This window comes from Platalea leucorodia, assembly GCF_965183815.1.
Source record: "Platalea leucorodia genome assembly, chromosome: 8".
NCBI lineage: Eukaryota > Metazoa > Chordata > Aves > Pelecaniformes > Threskiornithidae > Platalea > Platalea leucorodia.
The window spans coordinates 11736971-11751309 of NC_138830.1; the positions used below are offsets into that span (position 1 = coordinate 11736971).

General features: G+C 49.6%; 1 protein-coding gene across 4 annotated transcripts in view; it reads right to left on the bottom strand.

Moving 5' to 3' along the window:
• DIS3L2 (DIS3 like 3'-5' exoribonuclease 2) overlaps positions 1–14339 on the bottom strand; it is a 215797-nt gene that overhangs the window by 29274 nt on the left and 172184 nt on the right. For all 4 annotated transcript variants that reach the window (XR_014229096.1, XM_082320714.1, XM_082320715.1 and 1 more), the window contains one exon: positions 12525–12604. Coding sequence is in view for 3 of the 4 variants with exons in the window: in XM_082320714.1 (XP_082176840.1) it covers positions 12525–12604 (80 nt within the window). In the remaining variant the exon portion in view is untranslated. The remainder of the gene's footprint in view (positions 1–12524; positions 12605–14339) is intronic.

Genomic DNA, 14339 nt, shown 5'->3' on the forward strand with positions numbered 1-14339 from the left:
CAGCAGCACTAACAAGCTCCCCACACTTCGATCCTTCCCCCCGCACTCTCGCACACACCCGAGCTTCCTTGCTTATTCTAGCAACCCCATAGACTGCCCTAGGACTGAAAAGGAAAAACATAACAGCAAGTACATGCCTAGATGTTCATTTTGTATGTGCTGACAGTCTCGCTTTAATCCTACTTTCCACGTTTAAGGTGTTAATGGGAACCCTGATGCATTTCAGAGAGAACGCGCACGGATAGAAGATAGATGCGTGAGTCTAAAACCCTGCTCCCAGATTTCACATCAAGCGCCAGATTTGTTTATATCAATATGATACAATCTCCATAAAAGCAATCAACCACCACTGAAAGGAGATGTTTCAATATCTGCACAGCCTTCTCACAGACTAGGCATTAGGTTTGCTTTTATGATGCAGAATAATATAACGGATTCCTTCCACAAGTTCTCAAATGTTGTTATTAAGTATTGCTTCTCTAATAAAATATGCTGCAACATACAGTAGTACACGATGTGGCATTTACACAAGTCTTTTCTCTATATAGGACTTGCTGGCTTTTAAACAAATCTGTCTCTTCTATACACTACAGAAGCACAAGATGAGTAATTATGTTCTCTGCTTAATAATGTTTTCGCACTGGCCAATTTAACAGCTAATCTCCACAAACCTCTGAGATAGTCCCCCAGCAGCTACATTTGCATGTTGTAATCAAGTCTTGCTATTAAATCATACTTTGCAACAATAGCTGCGCTGTCAAGTACAAGCAGCGGCTCTCGTGCTGGCACCATGCAGGCGAAAGCCCTGGCTAAACGTGCACAAAGCCACACCGCTCCACCAGCTAAGAAAGCATCCCTTTGCACTTTTGGGAGCTCGGGGATGGCTGCACCCACCACACATCTCAGGACAAGCACCCTTTCTCTCTCTCTGCTTTCTGGAGCAGCCAGTCAGCTTGCAGGTTGTTTTCTCCAGGCCTGTGTGCTGCTCTCTGCAGTGGCGCAAAGCCAAACTGGTTTGGCTGTTGTGCTCTGTCTTACTCCTCAGGCTGCTTTCTATGGCATCCTTGAAAAATTGAGCCCTCCAGGTGCAACAGAGAGATCCCTTCGTCGCAAAGGTCCCTGCCTTGGCTGCGTGGGCTGAACAGCTTGTGGAGCTGTGCCGTGAATCAGAGCACTGCACCCTTCAGGGTTAACTACGCTCCCTGAAAACACCCTGCCCAATTTCCCAGTTTCTTTGCTGTCCTTGTTGATCACAGTACAGCATGAAGATGTGGCTGAGAGAGAGAGCAGGCCAGCGCTCGTTCAGTTAAGTGTCCCTGTTAGTGTCATCATATTTTGGCTGTGGAGCCTGGGAATGGCTGGTGTGACACACAGCATGAAGCAGATGTTTGGTCTCCTCTACTGGCTTCTACCAGGGACTGATCCCCTGCTCCTCACTGTCCCATTCGCCCTCCCAAAAACTCATCCCCAAAGAGACCCATAAAGCCCAGCTTAGCCCAGCACCATACTCCTGCTCCTGTACATTCACTGAAGCAACATGTCCCTTCTCCACTCTCCCACGACCTCAGTTTTCTCTCGCTGGGGATAGGGACTGCGAAGATGTGAGTGACCCCAGCGCATCTGTCAAATAACTGCACCAGGAGGCAATTCCTACGAATTCCCTGCAGCAAACATCACTGCACTGGTCCAGGCTGTGATCGGTGCCAAAAACTCTTGCTCTGAACCAGATTCTGCCTCTCTGCACTCCCCTGCAACACACTGAAAATGTGCAATAAATAGCAGAGCCCTTGTTGAATTCTGCCTTTTGCAGTAGCCATACCATGAGGCAGAGTTTCAACACAGCGATGCAGATCAGCTGCAGCCCGGCCGCATCGATGATGCCTTTCTGTCCTAATGATTCTTCCTACGCATTAGCACAACATTTATTTCTACCTTGCCCTGTACTTCCCATTTATCCAGAAATCTGACAAGGTCTCCTTCCTTTTAACATGGAGACAGAAGGAAAGGAGAATTTCTTGCTGGAATTGACTCGCCCTGAGCAAGTCGACAGATCAATCTAGATTCAATCTGTCTCGCTAATTGTTGGGGGCTGGAACTGACCCCGGGCTGGCCCAGCTGGGAGGGAGGGAGCGAGCACGGGCAGCCTGCTCCCAGCCCCTCCTGCTTTACACTGCAAACAAGTCACACCAGATCTGTTTGAGTATGGTGGACCCTGCCTGCTCCCCTGTAACCCAGACACTTGTGCCCAGCCCCACGTCGCCAGGCAAGTGGCACCCCACCAGACAGTGCTTGTCTGGCGGCGAGACTGCAAATGACCACTGAGCATAAATAAAGCATGAAACCCCCATTAATAAGATGACTTCTCCAACAGGTGCCCTGTTTTACTGTAACAGAGCTGCCCCTCCACCTCTCTAGGTCCTATTTGACCACAAAGTCCTTCCCGGGGGGTACAAGCCAGTGTGGCCCTTCTTATCTGCCAGGCCAACTGCACGTGCAGCTGCTCGCTAACCTGATTATGTTGAGATGAGTAGGGTTTGCATCAACTCTTTTACTAAATCAGGCTCTTCAACCTGGACTGGCTGAGCAAAGTGAGGTTATGCCAGAGATGCAACACATACAAGAGCTCTGCCAGGGCTGGCTTTCACCAGGGGGATGCGATGAGCAGTTGGGATGTAGGTCTCTGCTCAGCTCAGTCAGAGATGGAAAGAAATACCTACCAGCAGCCCAGAAGGAGGCAAGAGCCCTGCTGAACGAGGCAGGAGCAAGCAGCAATCTGATCAGCAAGAGATGCTCAGTAACAGTTAATCACTGCTGTGTTCAAGTGTCAAAGTTACTGGAGGAGTGGGAGGGCAGAGAGCAAGGAGAGAGGGAGGGGAAGCGGGGAATAGGGGGTTGCTCAACTCACGAGACCAGTGCCAAGAGTAGCACGGCCCCACAGAAGCAATAAAGCCACATGAGAGCTTACCCAGGTTAAAACCCAGGCTGGGCTCTCAACTGCCTGCGGGCAGGCAGGCCTGCCTGTACCAGCCAAATGAAGTGTGGCAGGTAATCGCGCCCAAGGCAGCAGAGCTGAACCACCCCTCTTCGCAGTAACTGAGACTTGAGTGGCAACAATAAAAGTTCACTTTCCTCTATTCCCTCCTGTTTGATGATGGCAAAGTGCTTTGTAAATGCTAATAAAAAAGTCCCAGAGGACTTTTGCTCCTTTCTGCTTTACAGACGGCAGTGGAGCAGAGACAGTCGACGTGACTTGTCAGAGACCATGTAAGGGACAGCCTCTGAGTTGGGAGCTGACCCCGGACCTCCTGCCCTGCATGTGGTGACCTGGTGAGGGGTCCAGCGGGATCACCAGAGAACAGGACATTTCCAGAGAGATCAACACAGACAGAAAAACTTGCAGGACATTCTGGCCAATAATGATGCTGCTCATTTAAGGATACTTCTGCTCATCAGCCCCATTTTAGATGAGGCCGGTGAAGGACACAAAATTTAAGATGTTCAAAGCTGATCTGAGGAATTTAGAACCATCTCCCATTAAAATTAATGGAAACATTAATGCAAAGTACACTCAGATCCTCAAACAGGTTCTTTCCAAGCAAGATCTTTCCATTAACTTGAAAGGAAGTTGTGCCCAAATCCTCTTACATCGCTGGGAACGTCTCAGACAATACAGGCAAAGCCAGGTTTCAAATCCATTAGGCTCCAGATTGACTAATGCATGGCAAATTGAAAGAGGTGAAAGTGCTAAGCTGTAACAGGAACCCCACTCAGGGTGACCTTGACACTGTGAGGAGCTGAGCACACAAAACACGCTTGTGATTCGAAGCCCCTTTTTTTGATGGAGAAGAAGCAGGGAGGTGTGGAGGGAACAGAGTCCATTGCCAGACTGATTTAGCTGCTCTGAGCTGTGGAAAAACAGTTGAAAAAGCAGCAAGACCCAGAGCAAACCATGGCAGTAGCTGGAAAAGTAGAACTGCTCACCCTTGCTGCTCGGGAAGGGGTAAGGAGAGATGCTTCCTCTCTCACCTTCTCATTTGCGAGGACATCATTTCAAGCAATAAGGTACACTGAATGCCCAGCGTGGCAGCGCACCTGGAGAGGGGGCAGGACTCAAAGCAAATGCCATGTTCTTCCAGGCCCAGCAGCTGGCAAAATCCAGCTCTGCAAAGAAGCAAGTGGTGTCAATGCAAAGCTGATCCTTTACATTAACACAGAGCAGCGGGCCAGGAATTTAAGACTGGGAGGATTATTCCAGCAGCTGACCTCCTGTGGCTGGAGGGCTTCAGGTAGCTACTGCTCTGTTAAATCCACTGACTTGTAGGGTCTAAAACACCTTCCAGAAATGCACTTGTCCTTGAGAGATGGAGAATTCTCTGGTCTTCTCTTGGGATATTTTGCCAGTGGTTAATCTCGCCTTTCAAATGTGTGCTTTATTTCTAGTCTGAACGCTTCAGCTTTCAGCCAGTAGCTCTTTACGAGAGAGCAATCCCAGCTGGCTGACAATCCACCCGGTTACTCCAGCTTACATTGCCGATCCCCTGGGGAAGGAAGGTACTTAGTGCTGAACAGACCGTAGAGGTCCTGCTCACGGCAAACTGAAAGCTCTCGCTCTCTCCAGGCAGAAAGCACAGATCAAACAGCAGGTTGGCGAGCAGGACTGGAAGGTCTATCTCCAAGCAGAGCATCCTTCATCACTGCCAGCAGAACACACGCTCCGAGTACTCAGCATCCCCGTCATCATCTTTGGTCTTAATCCACTGCCTGCCACTGCATGCAACTTTCCACCGTTCATTTGCACCTAAAGCACATCCTAACAAAGCAAAAGAAGGCAGCACATGCACTTGCCCACCGGTGCTGGTGCTCCCTGCTTGTAACGTCACAGAGCAGACACCAAAACCTATACCCGGCAGAGAAGTTGCTCTGTACCATGACTATACATTCAAGGACACAGAGATTAAACCAAAACAAGGACTCTTTTTCCATATTTGTTATGAAAAAGTAGGCCTAGAAATCCTGCTGGGAGAGGGATGGCTAGGGGGTCTGGAGATTTTCTAGCCAAATCTTAGCTCAGGAGAGGGCCTTCCTGGACACAAAATCAATCCAGCAACTTGGGTTCAAGGTGAAATTGAGAGGTGCTTCTTGTGAAAGAAGGATTATTCACCCTTTTCCACGTCAGACCTGTCCTCTCCCATGTACCTAAGGGCTAATCAGAGACTCTGATTCAGGGCTACTAAGAAAACTCAGATCCATGAGTTAGCAATTCTAGTCCAGATATAGCTCACTATCTTTGGCATTAGTCAGACATATAGAGGCCAGGGAAATGGTGCTGAAATGCTGCTGAGGGCTTCCAAATGTATTGTTAAGCAAATGGATGATGTGTAAACAGATCTCCAGGGATGATACATGGAGACAGCATCTCTGACTCAATTACAACTGCAGCTGATTTTCTCACCTACTTGACTGCCACCAAATACCCAGACATCTAACACTGACACAAGGAGGTTTTACAGCTCCTCTCCAAGCGAACACTCTGAAAGAGCTAAGATGACAAACTCCCCTGATTCAGCCCAGGGAGAGCAGGGAGGTCGCGCACCCACATGGGTTTAAGAGCCCAGTCCTTCCTCCCCATGAGGGTGGGAGCACCCACTGACTGTTCTAGTACCCCATGAGGATTCAGAAAGAGATCTACCAGTTGATGTGGGATGCCGTGTAGGACACCAAAGAAAGCCTCAAATGTTCATTTGGAAGGGGTCAAGTCATCTTCAAATCCCATCTGCTTGCTCAGGGGAAAGGCAGGTTTCCTTGATCACCTTTCCCACTTGCAGCCCCCACGTGGCACTGACACTCCAAGGAGCTGGCAGTTACTATTTCTGCAGCACTGATGGGCTGGAGGCCTGTTATTAAGCAGCGGGGTGGCAGGAGGAGGCAGGTCTGTGTCAAGAAAAGCAGCTAAGTAGTATCTGGGCAGAGACTTGTGCAAGAGCCCTTCTTCCTCACTTAGAAATGGCCATAGGGTCCCTTCTGCAAGGAAAGAACAACTCTCCGCTCCTCAAAGTCTGATGTGACAAAGGCTATTTTGCAGCATATGCCCCAGCAGCCTTTGGCTGCAGCACAGAAAAAAGGAACTCATGCCTTAGTCAGGAAGGATTACATATCTTTTGAAGTTTTAAAGGTCAACCTCCGGACTTATTCTCCTGGACAATTTACCCTACGCTGAACCAATGCCAAAGCCAGGGGGACTGGTTTATCTCCACGTATGGTGACAAAATAATTCACCAGCCTTGCCTGGCCAACTCCAGCGCTTACCCTTTGGCAGGTGAAGGATATACATCACCTGTTGAACTTGGGTAAAGTTCAGTGCCAGTAAGTCAAACAAAAACCGAGACATGGTTTCATAAGCAAAATTCCAACCTGCTTAGTCTTCTCTTTTATAGAGTATATCTTCTGGGCAGTGCTAACTCATGCCCTGGCTTGCATTTTGCTTCCAATTCTATTCTCATCCACACAGGTATCCCTTCCACCAGAGCTCGGTAGTGTTTTAAGGCCAGGGGAGGCTGGCTTAGTCTGAGAGCCAGGGGCTGGTTACAATGAAAGTGGTGGTATTCCTAATGAAAATACAGGCTGGCTTACCCCAACTGCCTCTGATGCTTTTCTGTGGCCTCCAAAGGCAGGTAAATCCACCCACAGCTCCCCAGGAGAGCTGCAGCTACCTGCAATCCAATGAGACTTGGGCAATGTTTGCAGAAACAGAACTGCAGCGGGACATGCCTCATCCCAGCTAAGCCCACCTTGTCCAACAGGGCACCCTAAAGTGAAAATCCTACCCTGGAGAATTTGACATTGGCTGACAGACCCATTTCTGGAAATGGAATTAATTTTATTTTGATCTGAAATCTAAACAAGGCATTTCGTAAGCTTCAGGTGAATGATTGTTACTAGACAGCACCCATCCTAGCCTGTGATGTCAAGGGATTACATGTATATGGAATTCCCCCATGAAATACCAGTCTGCCAGGCAAGACAAACAGGAGGAAATGCCACCTTCAGAGACTTCTGGCCATGCAGGTCGAAGCAGGGCAGAGCATGTATTTGCCGATCACTAACCAGAAAATCAGATGCCATTAGGGGAGACGAGCACCTCCTTTACACCAGTACAAGCAGTGCTGTTTCGCTGGGATGCATGCCATGAAACAGCCATGTAATAAGGCACATGAGGTATGCAGCGACTGTGTGAGCTCTGCAGCAGCTCCTTGTACAAACAACCTGCTACGCAAGCCTCAGTTTCTCATAAGGAACGAAACATACTACGGTAAACCTGCCAGCTCATTGCAAAGCAACCAGGTCCATGCTAAAGTCCAACAAAACAAATCAGTTGTGCTGTGTCAGCTGCTTTACATATTTTGTTCCTAGCACTCCCAGTCAACAGCTATCCTAGCAAAAAAGAATAAACCCCAAACAATTCTGCTTTGCTCTATTCAGAAAAATGCCGCCCCCCCCAACTTCCACCCAAGCTCTGTTTACACCAAACCTGCTGCAGCCCTGAATGGTAGCAATAAATGGAGTGAGCTAATGTGTTAGTGACAAATAACCCGTTCAAACAATTCAAGCATAATTATAGGCTGGCTCTCCTGATGTAACATTGGGTACATCACTGCAGATATTACATTCACCTTATGAAAAGATTGCACAGAGGAGCTCAGTTGGTAACCCAAACAGCATTATATATCACTAGCCTGTCAGCATCAGGAGTGCATACACCCTGGCATTTGAAGTCCTGGTGTTTTAAGTGATAATCCAATGTACCAGGCATCATTGATCTCTATATAAAAGGGGGCACCACTTTTCCTTTCAACTGGAGCTATTTTTCACTTCTTATCCTGAAGAGCTGTGTGGTGCTGCCCGCAAGTGGCTACACTGCACAGCAGCTCTATCTGTAGTACTCCAGGTCCCCGGAGAGAAAAAATGATCAATACTCCAACACTGCTTTTGTAAGAGGTCTCTAAGTGCTTCCATGAGAGATGCTGCTCCTCTGGGTTTAGAAATTACTCTGAAGAGAACATGAAAGCCCCCACTACAAATTCATAATCCTGACACAAACCCCAGCCGCTGCAAGGAATTAAAATGAAATTCATTGGCAAACTGCAAGCTGGCCTATCGGCAAAGGCGGCGTCTGTGATGTGAGGAAGGGACCTACAAAAGAGACCAATACCTGGAGGCTAAGGGAGCAGGAAAACCATGTTAGAGGAGAACCAGCTGGGGACAAGGAAGCGTCACAATGCCCTGCAAATACGGCCCACGTAACAGGATGAATCTTGACAGGGATTTATAGCTCCTCGGTGGGTCTGCGATAGCAGGGACCTTGAGCACTGCATCATCTGAGAAAGGTGACAGTAATCAGAGAGTCTTGGGAGGAAGACAAAGGCATTTGAAGGGTCAGACTTGCTGTGGGTAGGTGAGCAGAGCCCAGGAGGTCTCCAGAGAAGCATCCAGATAGTGACAGTGAACGCAGAAAATAGACTGAATCTTCTATTTCTTGGATACAGCCAAAAGACACTAAACTTCTCGCAATTAATTTCTTTCAGGGGGATCTCAAGTTGGCTTTGGCTCTTCCTGAACTTGGGCTGGAAGAAGTCTTCCACAATCATCTCTAACCTTTCTTGACCTAGTCCTTCTCGCCGCCTGGCAGCCCACAAGAGCAGGACCAGCCACGCCAGGCAGGCAGGCTTCAGAGCGGGTAGCCAGCGCTTCCTCAGCACAGCCAGTATCATATTCCTAGGTCGGGGACCGGTGAGTGCGTGTTGTGAGATGGGATTCATGAGCCATGGTGGATGCAAATGGCCTTGATGGTCTTTCATAGCTGGCTGGGTTTTGCAATTGGATCCTGTGCAGGGCCAGAGAAACCCAGCCTGCGCAGGAGGCAGCGGCAGAAAGCCAGTCCCACCCTCAACACCCGACTCGTGCCGCAGCCACGCCGCGGGACGGCTGGCAGGGCTGTCCTCTCCTGCATGTGACTGCTCTGGGGCCGGGTGAAGCCTGACAATATGCTCCTGTTCCGAATGTCACCCAGCACATGTCGCTGGCCATCCCCGTGGCACAGCACGGCACGGCGTTCCCGTCGCAGGACAGCCTTCCCGCAGCAGCCCAGTGCAGCAGCCCGGTGCTCTGTCGATTATACTGACTGATCTCCATTAGGGAGAATTTAACATGGCTTAAAAATGAGAAAGCAGACTCCTTGCTTCTGTGTGAGGTCAAGTGATTTCCTCTGGGGCCAGGAAGGACTGAAGGGCTGGGAAAGACTGGCAGCCAAGGGGAGGAAAGTGTCTGGGTCTGAGCAGGGGAAAAAGGGAGAAGTGACGTCCCCTGGTCTCACCCCTGTGACTGCAGGGACAGTGACAGCCCCTCTCCTCCATACAGCCTCAAGCATAGCACTTGAATCGCTACCGCGACTATCAAGTGCCATCAGATACCAATGTATTATAGCAGGGTGTGGAGGGGCAAGCAGCTGGCTGCTCAGCATGTCTTCTGAGTGTCTCAGTCCAAGGCTTCCAAGGCTCCACTGAGTCCGGTCTCCCCAAAGTGCTCCACACTGAGGGTGTGATAGCGGAGCGGGCACGTGGTGAGTGTTGTGCCCATAAACGCTGCCGCAGGCAGGCAGGCAGGCAACGGGAAGCTGCCGGGAGCGGGCAAAAATTCCTTGGCAGGCTTTTATCATTTTAAAGGGAACAAATTTAAATGGATTGCCCTTGTAAGAGCCTGTACGGTACCTGCACTTCTAGCCTAAGCAATAGAAATTTTAATTGCTCTAATAATTACACTTTCAGCAATGCTGCAGTCCTTTGTTCTGAGAGCAGGAGGCCAATATCCTCTGTTCTCCGGTGGCCCCGTCTGGCTGCAGCTTGGAACAGCATTTGCCACTTGGAGGGCAAGGGACACTCCTCCGGTGACCAGGGTGGCACTGAGCCTCGCCGCACACAGCCCCGCTCACACAGATCTCCGGGGCACCAGGCACACTCCCCAGGTCAGAATGGGTTCCCATCAACTGGGATTATCTCCGCTTCCTCCTGTTAAAGCTGCTGCTCAAGAGCTTCGCACACTTGTGCCCCCACCGCGAGTACGTCCCCCGCGCGGGTCCCAGCCCCGACGCTCTGCCGAGGACGCTGGGCTCTGGGGTGCGCATTTCCCCAGTCTCTCCCATGCACGAGCTTGGAGGGATCCACAGCGTATCACCAGCATTTCTTCTCTGGGCTGTAAACAGCTCCAAAACATGGTGCAGACACAAACGTTATGTTCCTTTAACTTCTAGATACGTCTTTAGAAGAATGCAGAAGAGCTGTTATCCCCTTGAGTCCTGATGAGTACCGTCAAAGCCTGAGTAGGCTTTGGAGAACACAAGGCCTACAATTTACCCTGGGAAATTGCTAAGGAAAAATTATCACGACAACTGCCACGCTATTGTATGGATAATAAATTAACCCTATAAAAGGCCCAGTGCTTGAGAAGTATGGTCTCTGCTTGGCTGAGCAGGAGCCGCGGCCAGTGCTTCACTACACTATTCAAATGCAATGCTCTGTTGCCAATAAAGCTGCAGTGCACGTGGGCTCCTGCAAAATCACCCAGGGTACAAGCAGAACGAAGCGTATGTTTGGCTCAAGGGCACTTTACCTGCAAGAATACATCAGCCATAGCATGCTTCAGTTCACCAGCCAAGGATTGTTGGAGGCGCTGGGCTGCATGCACAGGGCTTAGGAGGGTGTGTGTGCAAACTTAGCGAAGCTCTCCCTGGGAAATGGGATCCTGCTCCCCCCAGGTTGGTCAAGCAAGCTATAAAACACAAAGCACAGGGCCCTGCAGGGAGGTACAACCGCAGTTTGGATTTCTCAGACGCGCACGAAGTCTGGGTTTACTTGAAATCCCACTCATCCTGCCCGCACTGAATTTTTCCAACTCATGATCCCGGCTGGCATGGCCCAGGGTGGCTCGGCTCCCACCCTTGCCAGAAACGCAGGTCACAGCCATACATCTCTAAATCAACAGCTGCCAACATGCCGCAGCTACTTTGTCACATGCTGGACCATTCACAGCTAAAAGCAAGGTTTCCAAGCGGAATTGCTATTGGCCTTAGCACTTAAACAAAATAGCTCCGCTCCCGTCCCTGGAGTTTCCTCAAACAATGGCACAAAACACCCACGAGAGCCTGGGGAGAGGAGGGTCTGCGGCAGAAAAAACCGCGGCTGCTGATTTTTGAGATATATGCCACACAATTAGAAACACTGGATCTATAAACATCCTTAACAAACCCCAATAGGTCTGGGGGTTTTCTTTTCCTCGCTGTTCATTGTGTGCCGCCGCCTTTAAAAACCTCAAAAACAAATGCTCTTCCCTTGTTGGTTTTATGCGTTGGTGCTGAACTGCACGTTTCCCTGTTAGCTTGGTGATGCTGGAGGTACCAGCTCTGCTCATCCATGCCTCTGGGACCGGGACAGTTGGCATGGGACTGTGTACCACGTGCTAATCGCCTATCCACAGGTGGGAAGGATTCTTCCAGAAATTATCTCCCTTCTTGTTTAAACACTGAGATGTCTCAGCTTAGGAAGGGGTAGGTGCTGTTTGCAGATGCCTCTCTTCGTCGGGACTGTTCTCGTCAGTGTTTCAGAGCAGATCTAATTACAGGCTGTTCCATTCATTGACAATTTCATATATCCTCGTTTTTTTAGGTTAACCTTCAATAACTGGCAAGAAGCAGAACTATATGGGTGGAGGTAACAGGCTATGGATTTATGACATGCTGGTATTCAGGCAAAGTAACCCAGAGCGAACACAGAAATATCCTGAACGGTGCTGCTGATGATGTCAATTTGATAATGAGAATGTGATTTCAAATAAAAACATCTTGGGTGCCAATTCACTACAGCAGCTAGTAAAAATAGGCAGAATACCTAGAAATTGAGAACTCTGTGCTCCAAACACATCCAAAGCTTGAATATCATACGGTACCTTATAAAAACAGCGCGTGGCTGCGCTGGGGCTACAGTACCACAAGTGAAAGGCCACTCAGTGAACCCACGCCTGAGCTTTAGCAGAGATACTGGAGTGCTGTGTGTCTCTAGCTGAGCAGAGGTGAGGGCTGCCCTCTTTGGTGCTCTGCAGCCTTCGGATGCTTACCCCCAGCCCACGCTCCCAGAGTCACCCCAGCACAAAACAGTGGAGGGTCTGAGTTGCAAACACCCCTGGGCAAAGCCTGGGTGAGTTCCGCCAGAGCCCATGGTACCCAGGAGATGGCCTTTTAGCCAAATAAAAGCAGCTTTTAAATGCTGCAGAAAAAAGGGCGCTGCTGGGCCTCGTGCATTTTAAAGGACCTGGCCTTTACAGGAGCTGTTCCCAGTTTCAGATCAAGCCTGAAGCCTGCTTTAATCTACTTTTAAGTGGTACAAGCAGTTGTGATCCCTCTGCCAGAAGGCAGGACAGTTTCCTTTCAATGCACCTTCCCCTATCTGCTGCGTGCAGTCATCTTCTGCGGGACTTACTTGTTGCTGTCCCGGTACTGATAGATATAACAGCCTTGAGGCATCCCACTCCCCTGGTCCAAGGTAAACGAGAGCTTCAGCTGCAGAGAGGAGAGGGGGTGGGGGAGAATGAAAAGAGAGAGAGAGGGAGAAAAAAAAAAAGCAACATTTTAGGCTCTCAGTCATCACAGCAACTTCAAGCAAGGCTTGTGGGAGAAACCTTAACTCACCGACTGACACGCAAACACCGTGGCCTGGAACATACTGTGGGGTTCCAAACCTCAGGGAAAAGTCACATGTGTTGCAGAAACCTCTCGCTTTTTCCACCCTTTGTTACTATAAAGTGTTTGTGGTTCTTCTGAAATGCATGGGTCATAACGGTTCACCCCTCCAAACCCACACACACACACCACCCTTCAGCAAAGCAATTGCGGCTCCCCTCAGACACTAAAGAAATGAGTCTTCTCCATCGGCAGCTGTAGTTCCCACGAGCCTTTCCCTGAAAACCTTCCCGGCTCCATCTCGTTCCTCCAGTGCATTAGAACAGAGGAGAAACCACAGAGGGAAAGGTGACAGATTTTCCCTTCTCTGCAGAGTTATTAAAGAGCTGTTTAGAAGGGTTTGCAGTTTGGATCTGCGTCCGGCAGGAGGCTATGATGTGACCTGGAAGCTGCTTTCTTTGCAGCTCCAAGAAGGCGTTCGGCAAGGGCTTTCAGATTTCAAACACGGCTCATTTTATTTAAGGGGGAAAAATTAATCCTCTTTCAACAAGCAACAGAACGGTTCTGTGGGGAGACTTTTTTACTGAAAATGTCTCCAGTGATTTTATACGCTGAACTGCCTAGAAAACAGCTCGGGACTCAGCCCTGCAACAGCCCTGCACATCCGAGCAGCCCCTCATTCCCCAGGGGAAGGCTGTTGGCCCCCAGATCAGTGTCCCACCAGCTCCCACAGCCACAACGTGCAGGCTCTGGGCTCGGCAAAAGGGCTGCAGACCCTGACCAGGAGCCACCAGCCTGGGTAAGAGAGGCAGCACCCTTCGGAGGAGGGAGCTGCGGTCTTCATATGCTGAGCGCTTTGGCTTTTTTGGGGTGACACAGATCACTAACAGCAGGGCTGTTACCACTGCTGGATCGTGCAGGACTCTTGAAATGGTCTGGGAAGACCATCACAAGGGCTAATAGTCAGAGGAGGTTTGTTATGATGAGCCTGACCTTTTTAAACAGGGAAAGGAGGAGAGAGCAGTGTTGAGCCACTCCGTTTGATCACAGACTCCTCTCCTCTGGGCTCCAAGGAAATTGGTAACTCAAATTAACGGCTTATTCAGGAATGAACACAGAATTAAAACACCTTTCTCCTGTAGGCTGTTAAGAAACCCTGTGTGCTGAATCATTAGATGGTGCACTGATTTTCCGTTCCCTAAAGGGTAGCAAAGTCATACACTGTGCTCTCACTGACCCAAATAAAACTGCATACCATGAAATCATTGAAAAATTCACCATCTTGGATACCGAGTTAAGAACCAAGTACCAGGCTGAGGCCAAATCCAGCTGATATCCCTTGACTTCTGTGCCCCAACTCTGTAAGTCATTCTGAAACACACGCTCCTGCGACAGCATGTATCGCTCGTGCCCGTGCTTTGCCTGTGTCCGTGGTACAAGTATCACAATTCGTACCGCTGTCCAGCTGGCAACCTCTTATACCACTACCCCTTCCCACAAGCTCTGATCTCACTACAGCTTAGCAGATTCCTCAGATCCATTTTGGAGACCGGTGCCTAAGGCAGGACTAGCTGGGGACATTTCTTCTTGCCGAGATCCACGAAGCCAGGCTGCA